Source organism: Drosophila miranda, chromosome 3 (assembly GCF_003369915.1).
Source record: "Drosophila miranda strain MSH22 chromosome 3, D.miranda_PacBio2.1, whole genome shotgun sequence".
NCBI classification, from domain to species: domain Eukaryota; kingdom Metazoa; phylum Arthropoda; class Insecta; order Diptera; family Drosophilidae; genus Drosophila; species Drosophila miranda.
This window is the reverse complement of record NC_046676.1, coordinates 14,138,699-14,155,200: the sequence shown is the minus strand read 5'-3', so window position 1 is coordinate 14,155,200 and position 16,502 is coordinate 14,138,699. Positions and strand designations below refer to the sequence as shown.

General features: G+C 45.9%; 3 protein-coding genes and 1 long non-coding RNA gene across 7 annotated transcripts; 2 read left to right on the top strand and 2 right to left on the bottom strand.

The window, feature by feature from the left end:
* Positions 1–1,474: 1,474 nt before the first annotated feature.
* On the bottom strand, positions 1,475–11,322 carry LOC108158874 (putative fatty acyl-CoA reductase CG5065). 3 transcript variants are annotated; one of them, XM_017291619.2, is made up of 11 exons: positions 11,031–11,321; positions 7,826–8,109; positions 7,339–7,764; positions 5,110–5,548; positions 4,910–5,041; positions 4,711–4,839; positions 4,573–4,637; positions 3,476–3,914; positions 3,286–3,417; positions 3,102–3,230; positions 2,807–3,040 (listed from the first exon to the last, which is right to left on the bottom strand). In XM_017291619.2, the coding sequence occupies exons 2-11, from the start codon at positions 8,103–8,105 to the stop codon at positions 2,947–2,949; spliced, it is 2,265 nt and encodes a 754-aa protein (XP_017147108.1). In that variant the 5' UTR covers positions 8,106–8,109; positions 11,031–11,321; the 3' UTR covers positions 2,807–2,946. The 3 variants fall into 3 exon arrangements, with proteins under 3 accessions (XP_017147109.1, XP_017147108.1, XP_017147110.1); XM_017291620.2 differs by lacking the exons at positions 2,807–3,040; positions 3,102–3,230; positions 3,286–3,417; ... (3 more) ...; positions 4,910–5,041; positions 5,110–5,548 and adding exons at positions 1,475–1,776; positions 1,842–1,967; positions 2,025–2,156; positions 2,220–2,459; positions 2,518–2,716 and having other exon boundaries at positions 11,031–11,322; XM_017291621.2 differs by lacking the exons at positions 4,573–4,637; positions 4,711–4,839; positions 4,910–5,041; positions 5,110–5,548 and having other exon boundaries at positions 11,031–11,308.
* A 1,064-nt stretch (positions 11,323–12,386) lies between these two features.
* On the top strand, positions 12,387–13,170 carry LOC108158172. Its single transcript, XR_001775226.2, has 3 exons — positions 12,387–12,783; positions 12,853–12,922; positions 12,991–13,170. It is a non-coding gene; the product is annotated as an uncharacterized LOC108158172 (long non-coding RNA).
* A 1,006-nt stretch (positions 13,171–14,176) lies between these two features.
* On the top strand, positions 14,177–15,711 carry LOC117188516 (protein CDV3 homolog). Its single transcript, XM_033392516.1, has 4 exons — positions 14,177–14,490; positions 14,563–14,645; positions 14,817–15,072; positions 15,152–15,711. Exons 1-4 carry the CDS (start codon positions 14,263–14,265, stop codon positions 15,401–15,403), a joined length of 819 nt encoding a protein of 272 aa, XP_033248407.1. The 5' UTR covers positions 14,177–14,262; the 3' UTR covers positions 15,404–15,711.
* LOC108159651 (putative gamma-glutamylcyclotransferase CG2811) lies at positions 15,613–16,493 on the bottom strand. Of its 2 annotated transcripts, XM_017293119.2 has the most exons (3): positions 16,009–16,493; positions 15,842–15,949; positions 15,613–15,775 (listed from the first exon to the last, which is right to left on the bottom strand). In XM_017293119.2, the coding sequence occupies exons 1-3, from the start codon at positions 16,320–16,322 to the stop codon at positions 15,733–15,735; spliced, it is 465 nt and encodes a 154-aa protein (XP_017148608.1). In that variant the 5' UTR covers positions 16,323–16,493; the 3' UTR covers positions 15,613–15,732. The 2 variants fall into 2 exon arrangements, with proteins under 2 accessions (XP_017148608.1, XP_017148606.1); XM_017293117.2 differs by having other exon boundaries at positions 15,613–15,949.
* Between the last annotated feature and the right edge of the window lie 9 nt (positions 16,494–16,502).

Below are 16,502 nucleotides of genomic sequence, written 5' to 3'. Positions count from 1 at the left end.
GTCTCTCTCGTACGCACTCTTTGTCGGAGAGCCATACTGACTAATTATCGGGTATAAATGTAGAGTTGAGGTCTCCGCAGCTTTTTTTTTTTTTCATGTGGAAAATTTGTATTTTATTGTAAGCAAGTTTACTGCTACCTTTCGTGGCAACTTAATCTAGTTTTACATACGAGGTCTCCGCAGCAACTCACAACGTTCCCCCTCGTTATACCCGATACTCAAAATGAGTATTGGAGTATATTAGCTTTGTGGTAAAAGTGGATGTGTGTAACGTCCAGAAGGAATCGTTTCCGACCCCATAAAGTATATATATTCTTGATCAGCATCAATAGCCGAGTCGATTGAGCCCTGTCTGTCTGTCCGTCTGTCCGTCCGTCCGTCTGTCCGTCCCCTTCAGCGCCAAGTGCTCAAAGACTATAAGAGCTAGAGCAACGATGTTTTGGATCCAGACTTCTGTGATATGTCACTGCTACAAAAATATTTCAAAACTTCGCCCCGCCCACTTCCGCCCCCACAAAGGACGAAAATCTGTGTAGAGAATGACCATATCTTTAAGACTGCGGAATTGGATCGTATTATTATTATAGCCAGCATCAAGAAAACAATTTCATTTTTTCTCGCCCTGTCTCTCTCTAACACACACGTAGCATAGCCGGCTTTGCTTAGAGTAAAACATTAGCGCCTAGATCTCAGAGACTATAAAAGCTAGAGCAATCAAATTTGGTATCCACACTCCTTATATATCGGACCGAGACGAGTTTGTTTCAATATTTCGCCACACCCCCTTCCGCCCCCGCAAAGGACGAAAATCTGGGGATATTCAAAAATCTCAGAGACTATTAAGGCTAGAGTAACCAAATTTTGGTATCCGCACTCCTGTTAGATCTTACTATAAAACGTGTATCTCAAAATTTCACCCCACCCCCTTCCGCCCACACAAAGGACGAAAATCTGTTGCATCCACAATATTGCACATTCGAGAAAACTAAAAACGCAGAATCATAGATAATGACCATATCTATCAGATTGCTGAATCTGGATCAGATCAGATCATTTTTATAGCCAATAGGAACAAATCAATTTGCAGTGGCTACGCAGCGCCCGACGTCACGCTCAGACTGATTTTCTGTCTCTCTCGCACGCACTCTTTGTCGTGTCGTTTAATATTAGCGGCGTCTGCCGGAGGAGAGCCATACTGACTTAGTATCGGGTATAACTGTAGAGTTGCGGTGTCCGCAGCAACTCACAACGTTCCCCCTCGTTTATTTTAAAAACGCGATGGAAAAGCTATTGAAACTTTTAAAATCTTAATATTTGAGTATAAGGTAACTATAATTTGAATTCTCTGCAGCGGAGTAAGGAAATAACAGAAATTTTAGCCAAGTTCAGAAAAGCTCTTCCCGTTATATAGTATCCCACAAAAATATCCTTAGTGTGGATAAATAAATTGTGCACCATAAAAATCCATATCATATGTACTAACAGTGTCCTTTAATAAGTATATTATAACGTATACAACTCATGAATATTTGTACCAAGGAAACTATGGTTAAAACATCTCTAAAGGTACATTGGGGTGACGAAAATAATAAGAAGTGCTAGCTCTTTAATAGAATAAGTATGTACGTATTTCGAGGCTGCAGAATAGCTGGCAGACTTCATTTGGAAACAAAGAGGCCATTCCGAACTAGTTCGATGAGTCCCAGCTTTTGGGAGGACCAGTAAAGCAAACCCGTCATGATTAGCGTCTTGCAAATGCGATCCAGGACATACATGCTAGAATTTGGATGGTTATAAGCGTTACGTATAAAAAGAGAATAGTCATTTCAGGAAATACTAACAATCTCAGCTGTATGCGCGACTTGGGCAAGGAGGTGAGAGGCTCCTTCATCACATACTGGCGACCGCCCAAAATGCTCTGTTTCATGTACTCATAGTCGTCCACATCGTTGCTGTTGATCTTGAAGCTAATGGAGATCATATTAGCGTGATCAAAAAGTAAAGGTGTTATTTGTGTGGCTTACATTTGTCGATCTGTTTCATCCAATTCCTGATAAATCTGCTCAAAATGCGTGGACTTGAAGTCCCAGTTGCGCGTGGTAAAGAATTGGAGCACCTCCAGACCCATAGAGACCTTCGTCTGTACTCGGACCATGCTAAACGAAGAGTAACAGTGAGTAACCTTCCACACCATCTGGAGTGGGATATGAATCTCTTACAAGCGACGCTGTCCGAAAATAAGGAGCAGAAAATCGATGATATAGGCTGGCAACCACATGAACATGATGGTGCAGAAGGTGTGGTACAATTTGCTGGAGGTCATGTTACCATCCGGATACCAGAGCCCCACCTCGAAGGGGTACTTCTTGCCGAGATCACGGCCCACGTCCATGATCCATTTCCAGGTGCGTTTTTTGGCATCATCCACCGTCAAATTGTAGACTGGTATCTGAAGGGACCTGTGATTAAGGTTAGTAATCGATCCGTCTAGTATTTCAGGATTTCCTTCAGACTTACCTCTTCTCCACGAAACTGTTGTGGTAAGGCAGCAAAATCAACCCGTTTATGGCTATATCCACTGGAATAACCTCCGATCTCAGTTCGCCATTGCAGATCATGGATCGGATAACGCCCTTGCCGGCTCCTATGAGCACACCAGTGGGTCCGTTCATGTTGTCCACCCAACCTGGCAGGGGCTCAGCCACAGCCGGCGTTACTGGTAGAACAGAAAATATTTCAAGTATTCGAAAGAATTCGGACCTTAAGATTATCGATAGAAGGGCAAGGAGAGCAAAACAACGTTGAATGGAGATAGATGTATGTACAACAACCTAGAATCATTTTTATTTGGAATCATAACCTCGAATATGCGTAACTATGACTAAGATTTTTGACTAAGTAAATGCCTGTGACCACCAAACCAATGAGTATCCAGAATCCTTGGTCTCAAAACAGAGCCAGCACCCCTGTCCACTTGAGGACATAGTAAAGGAACAAGCCCACAATGAGGGTCTTGCACACGACATCCACTACATATTGACTGAGAAGGCAGAGAAAAGTCAGAGTTATATGGCGTTTACCGTCTGTGGAGGATCACTCACATCTTCATGTGCAGACGAGCAGAGGGTATGTCTTCCTCCTTCTCCTTCAGTATGAATTTACGAGCTCCGAGGGCACACTGCTCCATGTAGTCGTCTTCGGTCTCCTTGACGTTCATGTTCATGTTGAATCTGGCAAAGGAATGAAGATTAGCACCGAATTAGATATGGAACCTTAGGTACTTACATCGCCTTGTCCTCCTCGTTGAGTTTGTTCCACAACGAGCAATATAATTCGGAGCGGAAGGACCAGGCAGTGAGGGTGAAGAACTGAAGTACGCCCAGGCCCGTGGAGATTTTCTGCTGCACTCTCACCATGCTAAAGGAAGAACAGATTCAGTCAGTTGTTACAGAAGATGGCAAATACAACTACTTACAATCTCTTCTGGCCAAACAAGAGCAGAAGGAAGTCGAGGAAGTAGGCGGGCAGCCAGTGGAAGAGCGCCACATTAATATTGTGATAAAATCTGTTGGTGGTTACGCAGGGGTCCGGATACCAGAGGCCTGCGTTCAGGGGTATCTGCCTGTTGATGCGCTTGCTCAGCTCCACCACGGTGCCCATGGTCATCTTCCTGTGATCCGCATTGGTGATGTTGTAGACGGGCACCTGGGACGGGCGCTTGGCCTGCTTGTTGAACTCGTAGGGGATCACAATCAGGCCGTTGATGGCATAGTCGACGGGTATGACCTCTGCCTTGTACTCCTGATTGACCAGCACGGATCGGATGACGCCCTTGCCGCAGCCGATCATCAGACCGGTGGGTCCATTCATATTGTCCACCCAACCGGGAATTGGCTCATAGGCAGCGGGCGAGACTGGGGGAAGAGGCGAAGGAGTCCGATTAGAGGGCGAGTGGAGGATGGAGATTCCAAGTGATTGATTGACTCTACATACCACGAAAGCCCCGGATGATGGTCACCGAAGCCGTATTAAGTGTGTGAGTTTGTGTTTGTGTTTGTGGGTAAGTGTGAATGGATGCCATGAATGGATGAACGAATAATGAGTGGATGAATAGATATGTATAGTTCGTATGTATAATTGTGTGGACTGGGAAAGACTGTGTGGGGATCTGTGAGTCTGTTTTTGTGAGGATCGATCGTGTAGTTCGTTTTGTGTTGTTTGTGTTGTCTCTGGAGCGGATGGTCCTCAGCACTGGATCAACACTTGGACACTTGGAACACACACACACACACACATATAACACATATGTATAATTTGTTGTATTTTTTTTTTTTTTTTGATTTTTGTTTTATTTCACATGAAACATAAAAGATCACTTAAACTAGAAATGAAAACCAGATTCGAGGTTCGAGTACCTCGAAAGTAGTGCCCCAAAGCGAACCTAAGCAAAGATTGAGATTGATTTGATTGAGGAATGCGCGCAAATGAATTGGGAATTGTTCGGTACAAGTCCGAGCCAAAGTCGGAGTCGGAGGCCACCACCTTAGATGCCCAAGAGACGTGCCACCACACCGTAGGTCCAGTAGCACAGGGAGCCCACGATGACCGTCTTGCACAAGCGGTCCAAGATGTACATGCTAAAATTGAAAGAGATCAGAGTTCTGGGGAACTAGATTCTAGGGTAGGTTTTTGGGGGACGGGCTCTCTTACAGCTTCAGCTGGAGCCGTGCACGGGGCAGGCTGTCGGGAGACTCCTTCATCAGATACTGCCGCCCGCCCTGGACACACGACTCGATGTACATGGGCACAGTCTCAACGGGGTCCATGTCCATGTTGAAGCTTTTGAGTGTGAATCACATTTAGTCAACTTCAGCCAACACTTGCCAATCCGTACTCTTCCTGTACATACTTTTTCTTGTCCTCGTCGTTCATGATGTTCCAGAGGGACGAGTAGGCGTCCGATTTGAAGAACCAGGCCCTCATCGTAAAGAACTGCAGCACCTCGAGACCCACAGCGATGCGGGTCTGGAGGCGGACCATACTAGGCGGAGGGAGAAACTGTCAGGCCAGGCTTGATTCGGCGACGTCTGCGGCTTCGGAGGAACTTACAATCTCTTCTGGCCAAGCAGGAGCAGCATAAAGTCGATGAAGTAAGCGGGTAACCAGTGGAAGAGAAGCACGTTGATGTTATGGTGCAGTTTGTTGGTGGTGATGCACCCGTCCGGATACCAGAGACCCGCCTCAAATGGGTAGCGGTAGCCAATATCTTTGCTCATCTCGATCACATCGCCCCACTGCATCTTTCGGTGGTCGGCGCACGTGATGTTGTAGACGGGCACCTCCGCGGGCTTCTCCTTTAGCCCCGCGAACTGGTAGGGGATCACGCATAGCCCATTGATGGCATAGTCCACCGGTATCACCTCCGAGAGAAAGCGCGTGTCGATCAGCATGGAGCGGATGACGCCCTTGCCAGCGCCCACTATCAGGCCGGTTGGTCCGTTCAGATTGTCCACCCATCCGGGCACGGGCTCGTAGGCCGACGGCGACACTGATGCAGTGAACGGTGGTAATCAGTCTGGACTGGGATACGGGGATTCCGAGCAATTTGTATGCGTGCTGTGTTGTTTTATCGCTCAGAAAACAGGAGCCGAAGGCGGAGGCGGAGGCGGAGGCAGAGTCTTGGGCTGGGTCTTGAACTGAGCCAAAGGCATGGCTGTGGGATGGCAGCGTGATCAGGCGGGGGGTAAGCGAGGCGGATTGTAGTTTTTGTTTGCATTGCATGCTCATTGAACTTTTTGGTCAATGACGACGGCGTTTGTGTGCTGTAGTTTTTGTTGTTTAAGCAATGTTTTATGCCATGCCATGTAATTTAACTTTTTCTTTTTGTTTTTGGTTTTTGTTTAAGCGCTGTTGTTTGCTGTTGTTTCTGTATTTGTTGCCGTTTAGACACATTGGTATTTGTTGCTGATTTTGTTGTAGTTTTCTCACAGTGAAGCTTGTCAGCTGAAGGAAAATCTTCAGCGATGGCGGTGGTGGAGGAGGCGTAAGCACAATGGGCGGCAAGTGGAGGACAGGAGCGGAACGAGGTTGGGTTGTCATAAAACAAACACACACACGAAAAGCATAAAAAAAACACTTGACCAATTAGCAGAAGGCAGCAAGAAGCAGCTTAGATGAAGCCCCTAAATAGCCCGACCAACCCTGGCCACTCCCTTTTCGCCCTCACCCTCACCCACCCCATCCATTCATCTGCTCGGCCATTTATCACCATGGATCCGCTAAAAAGCTGTCATTTTCGACGAACTTTGCCATGTGGCCAGGTGATTAGCAATCGAAGACAATATTGACAATGTTTATGGGGTATCTGCCGAGCTAAGGCGGTCTTCAATGCCTTGAACCCAATCGGACATACTCACAGATGGAGACAGATTCTAGACAGGGGCGTAACAGCTTGGCATATGCCAACAATCGCGGGCCAATAGCCGTTGATTACCTCGTTGTAAAGAGGGTACTCCGTAGAGAAAATTCCTATCGAAATGGGTCTTTCAACCAGTTAAAGTTGATCATAAACGTCATTGAAACGCGTTTCCGTAGATTAGTTGAACTTTGGCTAGTAGTTTTATAGTTTTTCCATACATCAAATCGGAATATACAAATGTACGAGACATACATGCATGCATACATATACATATATGTATATGTATATAAATCGATCTATGAATAAACTATAGTACGTTTTGTAACAGATCTAGCAGATAATGGTTTGATGCGTTTGATTAAAGATAATAATACTACTAGGAATTTGTACGTAATGCATTTTATAATTATATATTCGCAAATGGGTATTTCAAAACTAAAGATTTTCCTCTATAATGCATTACCTTGTCGTCGCTTCTCCCATGGATATACAACAACTTGCTATCAAGATTGCCAAAATTCGTAATTGAAAAATGTAATTGACAGACAAAAATCGTAAAGTTTGCAAAGGCAAACTCCAGGTAAAAAATCACCAGGTGGCTAGAGAAATACATAAGCAAATGGCCAGGGCTCCATAGCAATAGCCATAGACATAGACCCCAGACATGAACATAGACACAAGCCAAGTTAAGCGGAGGCGCATGATTTGTTAGCAGCAGGAGCAGCGGTGGCAGCTGGCGGCGGAGGCCAGACTACAGTTTCCCAGTTTCCATTTCGATGGCAGCCCCCAGGCACAGCCATAGACACGGGAAATTAATGACATAAATAAATCTAATAAAGCTGGAAGCCAAAGCAACATAGAGAGGCCACCACGGATAGATGTAGCTGGAAGGAGCCGTATTGGCCAAAAAGGTCACTTACCGATGCTGGGGCGGGCGATAATCACCGGCATGCTCTCGTAGTGGTCGCGCACCAGGATCTCGGCCAGGCGCTTCGAGTAGGTGTAGGTATTTGGGTGCGGCTTGAGCAGATCAGGGGTGATGGTGTCGAGGGTCTTCACATCCATCCACTCGGCCATGCGAATGAGATCTTCGGGCTTGTGGGGGAACTCGTAGACCTTCTCGTACATCACCTCCTGATCGCAGTTGCAGAAGGCAGTCGACAGGTGGATGAAGGCCTCCAGGTTCTTCATTTGCTTGGCCACTGCCAGGGCGCGCTTGGTGCCCACAAGATTCATGTCGATGGCGTCGCGCAGGTTGCCCTCCAGCTTGAGGGTGGCCGCCATATGGAACACGATGTTGGTGTTCTCGGTCACATGCTTCAAGCTGCCTCCGCTCAGACCCAGCACTGCAAGTAAACAGAAGATGTGAATGTGGATGCAGGATGCAGGATGCAGCTTAGACCTTACAATCAAAGGTAACGTCGCCCTGGTAGATGGTCACCTTCTTGAGCATGTGGGGGCGCTCATCCTTGATGCGCTGGAAGATGGGCAGCTTATACATCTCCTCCAGACGCGTCTCTGCGGTCTTGCCTCGTTTCGGACGGCAGATGATGATCACCTCCTTGAGCGAGTGGCAGGAGTAGAGGAGCTTCTCCAGCAGCACCTTGCCCATGAACCCAGACGCTCCAGTAATGAAGATCGTCTTATCCTTGTAGTACTCCTGCACGGGCGATAGATCCACCGTCATCTTGCTGCAACAAAGAGAGTGGATCGGGTATTAGCACACTGGATAGCCTATTATTTTGTGGACGATGAGGCTGTTGCAAGAAGCATTCCGGGAAGGCAAAAACCAGTCAAAGGAAACCCGCAATCGACTCGCGGAGTGTCGCAAGCAGCAGCTGGAAAAACTGGGGCTAATTCTGTGATTCGGTGCCCGACTGCGGCACGCGTGCCTGTCTTGCCACAAACAACCTGCTGCAAACGCTGTAAACGGGTTTCGGACTGGACTTTCGGTTTCTATTTGGATTTTCGATTGCGCCTGCACTGTGGATTCGCATTTCTTTGCGGCATTATGCAATGGCCAGGGGGAACAGGCAGTGGTTTCCATATCGCCCCCACTCCACTCCGCTCCAACGGAGTCGGGGACTGTTGCAAGTCGGTGTTGCCCAATCTGAATTTGGCATGGATTGCAGCCGCGTTACACTTGGCCACATCTGGCTGTGTCTCCGCCTCTGGGCGATCTCCGCCTGATCTCTGAGCACGCCTTGCACTTTGGCCATGTCATGACATTTCATGCAACACCGAGCGGACTTTTGTTTGTTTGCCATCCGCCCAAGCATAACATAACCCATAACCATATCCATATCCATATCCACATCCAAATCTGTATCACCAACTGTATCTGTATCCCCCTCAAGCTAAGTGTTTAGGGAAACTCTTTAGCAAAAATTGCAATGAAAGCATGACACTGCACCTCTGCACTACTACACCTTGAACTACGCGCTCGAGGCAGAGCTAAGGCTGAGCCACAGCCAGAGGCTGAGGCTAAGAGACAGGTGCTAGAGATGGAGATGGAGCTGCGACAACGGCTGTGGCTGTGGCTGTGGTTGAGGCTGACGCTGACGCTGGAACTTGGCTAAGCGGCAAATTGCGGTTCTCCTTCATCACTTAGCGCCTTTAGGGGGCTTGTTACCTAGCCTCAGTTTCGGGGTTTATTGCCAATTAAAACGCGTCTGCCGAATGTGTGAAGCCAGCAAGAGCAGCCAGCCAACAGCAGCAGCTGTTGCCTGCAACTTATGCAAGCATCGAAGCACACATTGAGCCAAATTTCGAGACCCACAAATAGAGCCAGCCAGGTCGTCCAAGTTGACAAAGCCGAAATCATAAGCATAACACACAAGCTCTAGCTAAAACAACGAGGCTCCGTCGAACTGACAGCAAACAAATAACTTGGGCAACGAACTTGAGAGCGATGCTGATACACTTGAAAGAAAGCCGCGAAAAGGAGCGGAAATAGCACGGAAGGAAGCAATATTTAACTGAAGTTTCCACTTTTGCCATATTTTGGCACAAACACATGGTTAATTTATTGAAAATTTCCACTTTGACTAAAGGAAAAGCAGACAGCTAATTGAGAAAAGCTCCAGAACCCATTGGGGCTATAAAGTCTTGGAAGCAGAGAATGTTTAAGAATTTTAAATTATGCAGAAAATCTTTTGTAGCATAAGTTTTTACAATACTTGATAAACTTGAAGGTAAAGAAATTTTTGGTATCTTTCTAATATTTCAATATATTAATCACCGGATGATACTGGTTTCCAGCTAAGACATCCCAAAGGATTTTTTGTTCGCAAGCTTGGATCTCAAGATCCACTTAGTAGACACACATCTTGTAATGTTTTTAAAACAGCTGACCCTATTAAAAGCGAAAATATCATTATAAATGTATGCCATTTGGATTCCCTCCTCCAGTTTGTCATATTTTCATAAGAGCTTCCCAAACCGGTTGGGTTAGGCATTCATTTGTAAGTAGAAACATTTTCGAATCTTTGATTAGCTTTGGGTGTGTGTGTGTGTGTGTGTGTGTGTGTGTGTGTGGTGTGTGTGTGAGAGTGTGGTTGTCGGTCTGGCTTGGCTTCCTCTTGTTTGCATATTGCAAATGTTGAAATTGAAGTCGCATTTGTTGCTGCAACCCGATTGAGGCCTCAGAACTGGCTGGCGATGATAGATGGAGTGGGTCCATTAAAACGATCGAATGTGCATTACAGGTCTCCAATTTGTCTGTCTATCCGTGTGATGTTGCAGCTAATAAGCCCAGCTAAATGAATGATTGACTGCCTGAATGGCTGACTGATTGACCTCTGGGCTAAGGCTATGACTTACTGCAGGCACGAAGTACGTCTGCCCTGAGCAGAAGAGCTCAAGAGATCGTGAGTTTGTGTAGGATCATTAAGAAAACCACTTGAAACTCTGGCATTAAACCATGAAATCGAACAAATTTTAAATGTTTGGCAATTCTTCCATTCCATTCCCCATTTGGCCTTTGGTGGCAGGTCTCACAAAAAGGCTGGCAGCACAAATAAAGAAAAAACCCCCCTGAATATGCAAATTGCTTTTTGTATCGGATCAGCCATTGATACGAATGAGATGAAGCCAAGACGGGCATAAAATTAACAGAGCGACAACGCAACGCAACGTGTAAGCTCCAAATCAAATTTATGCAAAGGGCTCCCTCGCTCACGGAAGTACCCTGTCAAATGTGTATGTGTATAAAAAATAAATATTATAAGACATTTTTTTGCCAGCCAGTGCGACAGTTCATGGCATGACCCTGACACACACACACACACACACACATACGATTATGACCAAGTATCTCTACAAGTCCGTCTCAGTAAAGCAGCCAGCTCGATTATACAAAGATGTTTATATAATCCCCAATTAAACGCTTCGCTGGGCAGGTAAATGTTTCGAATTGCTGCTGCTACTTCTGCTGCTGTCATTGCATACCAATTGCCCCGAAAAGCGAAAGACAATACCTCAATCAAAAGACCACTATGTACCACGAGAGGTAGGGTCCAAGAAAAACAAGCAAAATTATCTGCAGATAATCTGCAGAGTGAACAGAATATTATATATGAATATTTTTGGTGCATTCAAGTGTTTCAATTACCTCGAGTGGTTGGGATTCTTCTCTTCAATTAAAACGCTTGCAATATCGTTGAAACAAACACGTCACACACGAACGCGATTCGGTGCGAGACTAGCGGATAGAGACTGCAGCGGAGTGACACAGTTCGGATCAAATCCAATCGAATCGAATCGGGTTCGGATTGAGATGGAGACTGGAGAAGAGACTGGAGACGATGTGCACGCTACGACATTCGACAGAAGACTGAACGCGGCCAGGCCAATGCTTGCCAATATGAATGGGTCTCGGAGTGTGCTGGCCTGGGGGCTCTGCGGCTCGGCGGCTGTGGCCCAACTGGTTAAAGTTGAGGCACTCGCTCTGGGATGTGGCAAACCAAAGCAAAAAATGGCCTGGGGGAAGGTGTCTGTTGGTACAGAAACCTATATATCTATTAGTTTGGCCAATTTAGGCGGAACTGTCTCAGATCTTGGCTGTCCAAGTGCTGGGAAAGTGTTGCCTTTTGGCACTTAGTCGCGGCTAATACAAGCCCACATCCCAGGGCAAACGTAAACATATTTGATGGACAATTAGATGCGCAATTTGGCCGAGATTTTATTGGCTTTGCAGCATTGCTTGAACTCTGACGCGGGCTCTAGATAAATTTGCATGCATATTCGGGCCATTATAGATGAAAATTAGCCATGGACGGATTCGGTCGCCATTACGCAATGATGCTGCGACTGTTGCTGCTGTGATTTCCATTTTGCTGAAACTAATTAGGTGGTTATCAATCTCCTATGCAAATTGCTTTGTTTGCCAATATTGCGAATATACTTAATCAATGCTTACGCTTTCCCCTGCTATTTGCAAATTGGCAAAAACATAAATTCAGCGAATTGTCAATATTGTTGCAGAAATTAAAATACATTCAATGAACAAATGAACAAAAAGTCCGTTACCACTGCTGATTTCAGTTTTTAAAAAACCGCCACATCAACATAATTTCCTAGTGCGTGGTGAAGTACAACAAGCACTCAAAATTTCCACAGAACTGTATTTACTGTAATATCGATTATATTCGATAGCATTTTTATTCAATTCGAACTTACGTTTTATAATATTAGAATCTGCACTATATTATTCTGTCATAAAGGAAATTAATTCCTCCAAATCAAGCTGCTATTAAATTTTATTTTTAAAGGTATATTAGAGGTATATTTTATGTTCCGCAAAATTCGTAGAGAGAGCGTAAAAACACTCTGCTATTTATGCATTGCTTCTGATTTCTAAAGCTATGATGGATAAATTGGTATATGGAAATCACTAATGGATATTAAATAAAAAAAGGGAATACAAATGTTTATACTTGTTGCATGCGAAGATATCGATAAGTGATACCCCATAGAAGCGGTGAGGAGGAAAGAAGTTTGAACAGAGTGGCAAGGCCAAAATTTAAGGGGAAAAGGTTAGCGAAGAGTGGCGCCACCTGGTCCTGGAGAGTGAGAGCTCCGCGCGCTCTCCGGAGCCGTTATGAGAGAAGATATCCGATCTCATCCCATAACGGAGTCCCGAAGCCAACTCACCCATACCCCAAAGAAAAGAGAGCCGCCAGCAGCCCGAATCAGGCCATGCCCTTGAACCTAGTTCAAGGGCGATAGGATGGGGATCAGCGGCCCGGGAGCATTAAACAGAGCAGCTAAGCCAAGAGGGGGTTCAGAGAAAGAAATTCCCGCAACGGAGGAGCATGCGCGCCGGACATAGTGATCTAGTGATTTTTTTTGTTCTGAAAGAAAAAGTGAGTGGGATGAGGATGGAGTAGTGGCCATCACCCTGAAAAAAAAGATAAATAAATCTGTGATTCCAGGGGATCCAGATCAGTGAGAGACCAGGAACCAGGACTAGCGGGACGGGAAAGAGACCCAAGAAGCATAAGAGTGAGTCCGCTCCAAAGGGGGGTGTAAAGAAACCCCAAAATAATTTTTTTTTGTTGGCCAATCCGTAGGGAATAGGTCACAGCTCCGCCATCCTGGCTTGCTTTTTGCTGGACTCGAATACACAATCCTGGCCACATAGTGCGGGTCCCTCGCCCATTTAGGGAGAGAAAAAAAATCATCAATCAACATATTTACACCCATCATTTATTTTTGTTAGACGTCTCCATTTATATGTATATGTTAATCCCCTAATTTAAGTCCGTCCATATTATATCTATATGTAACTTATTTATATTTATTATATTAATTATTTCTATTTATCTATTTATTTATTAACCGCCCGTAGTGATAAGATGAGGGGGGTATGAATAGGCAGTCTTAGTGTAGCGATGATACGGTGTAAAAGTAGGAAATTGAAGTGAAAATTATAACGAAGAAAATGAATTGCTAAGCGTTTCATATGGGGGGAAGAGGAGCCACAGCAACGAGAGGGTAAGGCTGCTGCACATGGCAGTGAGATCCAAAACGCTGTTATTCAGATCTCAGGTAGGGAGGGTACGTCAGGGGTAAAAACATCGACACCTCGACCTGGTCCACGTCTGTGTTGAAGGAAGTTACTGTAATGTTGTTTGTCGAGTAGAGTCCGTTTGCATTTTTTTTTGTCGGTTACTTTTGTTGTTTCAATTTGTTCGAGATGTCCAATTAGTTGGTATATTGTGCGACCGGAGGGCTTGGGAAGTACCCAGCGCTGGGATGACTGGCTAGCCGGCCTTGCCCCGAAGAAAACAAAGGTTCGTAACATACTTCATAATATATTGTTGATTTTAGCAAATGTGTAATAAGGAGTACTCAGAACTAGTTGGTCATGATTCATGTATGGGATACAATTTTATTTTCAGTGCTGAGAGACCTAGCTAGTAATATCTAACCGAGTATAAAAATCGAGGACTATATCATTTCTGACCACGGACAGAGACGGATTAACCCATTGCTGACCAGTGGGCATTAAAATACATTTAACGAATATCATGAAACTTAAACAATTTTAGCGCAGCTCAAGTGAAAGGTATCGTGGTGTTTTTATAAATAAAGAGGAAGGATAGGATGGATTTACAAAAATAATGTACATACAGTTTCATTTTCCGCTAGCTCAAGTTTTTTTCCTATTTAAATTTAGGGGGGGGTCAAGTGGGCTAAGCTCTTTATTTCATCGGTATATTTCAAAAATGAGTCGGTATATTTCGCGGTATTTGTGAGAGTCAGACAGTAAATTAAATCCGCAGCCACACTGTCCCCAACTCAACGTGCTAAATTTTTGTTCCAAATTTTAATTGCAAAACATGGCCGAACTCGATGATTTTTTTGCGAAAAAGGATAAGAAGAAGTCCAAGAACAAGACCAAGTTTGTGACCGCCGACGAATTGGTCAAGAACTTGGAGGACAACACGAAACGGGAAGTGGTCAAGCCAAAAAAACCCGAACCAGTAGCAGCAGCTGCAGTAGTCGATGGCGGCGTGGCAGTAGTAGGCGAAAACGAGACCGACACCAAGGTGCCAGAGTCCGTAGCGGTAAGCCTGGTGAAATCATTCATGAAAAGAGTTAATTACATTACAATTGCTGTCGTTTGTTTTCGTGTGCAGCCCGTCGAAGAGGAATGGAATGAGATCGAGCCTGAGCAGCGCAAGGATTACAGCGGGCTGAAGATTGGCCAGCTGAGCGCAAAGTGAGTTTCTGTTCTGCTTGTGCATGTATGCGTATTCGTCCGATTAAGTGGACAATGGCAATCTTTGCAAGCTGCAGTCGCGTGATTCCAACCAGTGAACAACTTCTCCCCTGCTTGAACAGTGCTGAATCAGTCAAAATTGCATGCTAACCCCTATTCTCCATGTCACAGCTCTGCCAGGGAGTCCGAGGAGGCTCGTGCCACACGAGTTGCAGCCGCAAACGACGCTGGCAACTACGAAGAAGACGAAGATGATGATAGCAATGGTTATGAAAACGTGCAGGGCGGAAAGGGCGGTGGCGGCGGCGGCGGGAAGAAACCGTGGAAGAAACTTATACCAGCCGAGGAGGTTACGCAAATCCCAGTGCCGGTGGAGGTTGAAAAGTCATCCTCAAAGCCCTATGTTTCACCCGCGTTACGTTACAGCGTAAGTAGCGATATCCTAACCCATTGATCATTAATCAATATGACATTGTACCTTTTACTTTTGCAATTCAAATATGCAGCAAATCAGTGGACTTGGAAGTGGTATTGGCGGCGGATCGCGTGCACGACGCACTGCTCCGGACATCACCAATACGGAGTTCTTCCCGACGCTCAGTGCAGCGCGCCCGGAGGAACAGCGAAAGAAGAAAAACGAACCCGCCTTCGAAGAAGTCCGTCACGGCGGACGCTTTCAGCGTGTCCAGGAGCCGACATCCGCACCCGTGGCGGCTACCAATCGATTCCAGTCGCTGGACGATGAAGCGGATAGCTAGGTGCCAGCTCCAGTCGACGCTGCTGCTACCCCAAGAAACCGTTTTCTACCACTGTGTGTCCACTGCTGAGCTCGCCGCTGCAATCGGCAGCAAGTCATTTACAAGTTTGTAGTGTACGCACGCATATGTCAACTTTTTCTAGGCTTTTTGATTCATCTTTGCCACCTCCTGCTACTGCTACTCCTATCCCTATACCACATACACTATTGTTCATTTCGTTTTGCATTTTTGAAGTATGGAGTCAATGTAATAGAATATGAATAATAGCCATGCGTTGAAATCCGTTTATAAACGTTACTTTTGTATAACCTCGCGGGTCTCGTTTTGTGTTAATCATCATCGACAAGATCTTCCGGACGGCTGTCCGCATAGCTGCAAGAGAGTGCACATCAGTAAGATAGGTCGTCTTTGGCCGAAATGGCGGGATCCCGCACTGACTTCTCACTGTACGGCTGCTCGGGTGTATTATGGTACGCACTCAGTTGCGGCTTGGCCAGCATCTTCACCGGAAAGTTCCGTATTAGGTATAGCCAGCACTGCAAATTTCTGCAACAAACACAGACAAGAATGATGTCAATGAAACATTCGTGTGACCAGATGCTTACCCCTCTGTCTCCGTCCGTATGGTCTGTTCCTCACGATCGTAGTAGTTTGGGTAGTCCTCCAGCTGGTCCAACTTTGAGAACATGGCCTCGTCCACCTCATAGATCTCGCCGTGTATGTTGTGGCCATCGCCGGGCCTGTCCAAAAGGAATGGAATGTTGTACCGGGTACCGACAACCAGTGGAAACTTCACTGCCGTTGTCCCACGCCCCAGAAATTGCGCCTGGCCGTTCTCCTTTTTGGTTAGCCAGTGATGGTTCGGCTCACCGGTCTTTAGCGTGCCATAGACAAAGACTCTCGCGGACATTCTTAGCATTACAAGTGCGCCTATCCGCTGTGCTTATCAGTTGCGCGGGTTATCTTGTTCATATATTTCGCCCCAAAAGTTTGTCAAGTCGCCGCAACCCGTTCGCTCTTCTTCTTGTTGGCATTCGTTTGCCATTCACCCCGCGACTTGTTGCCGTGCACTGGGAGAAATCGGCGTAATCGAATGGGT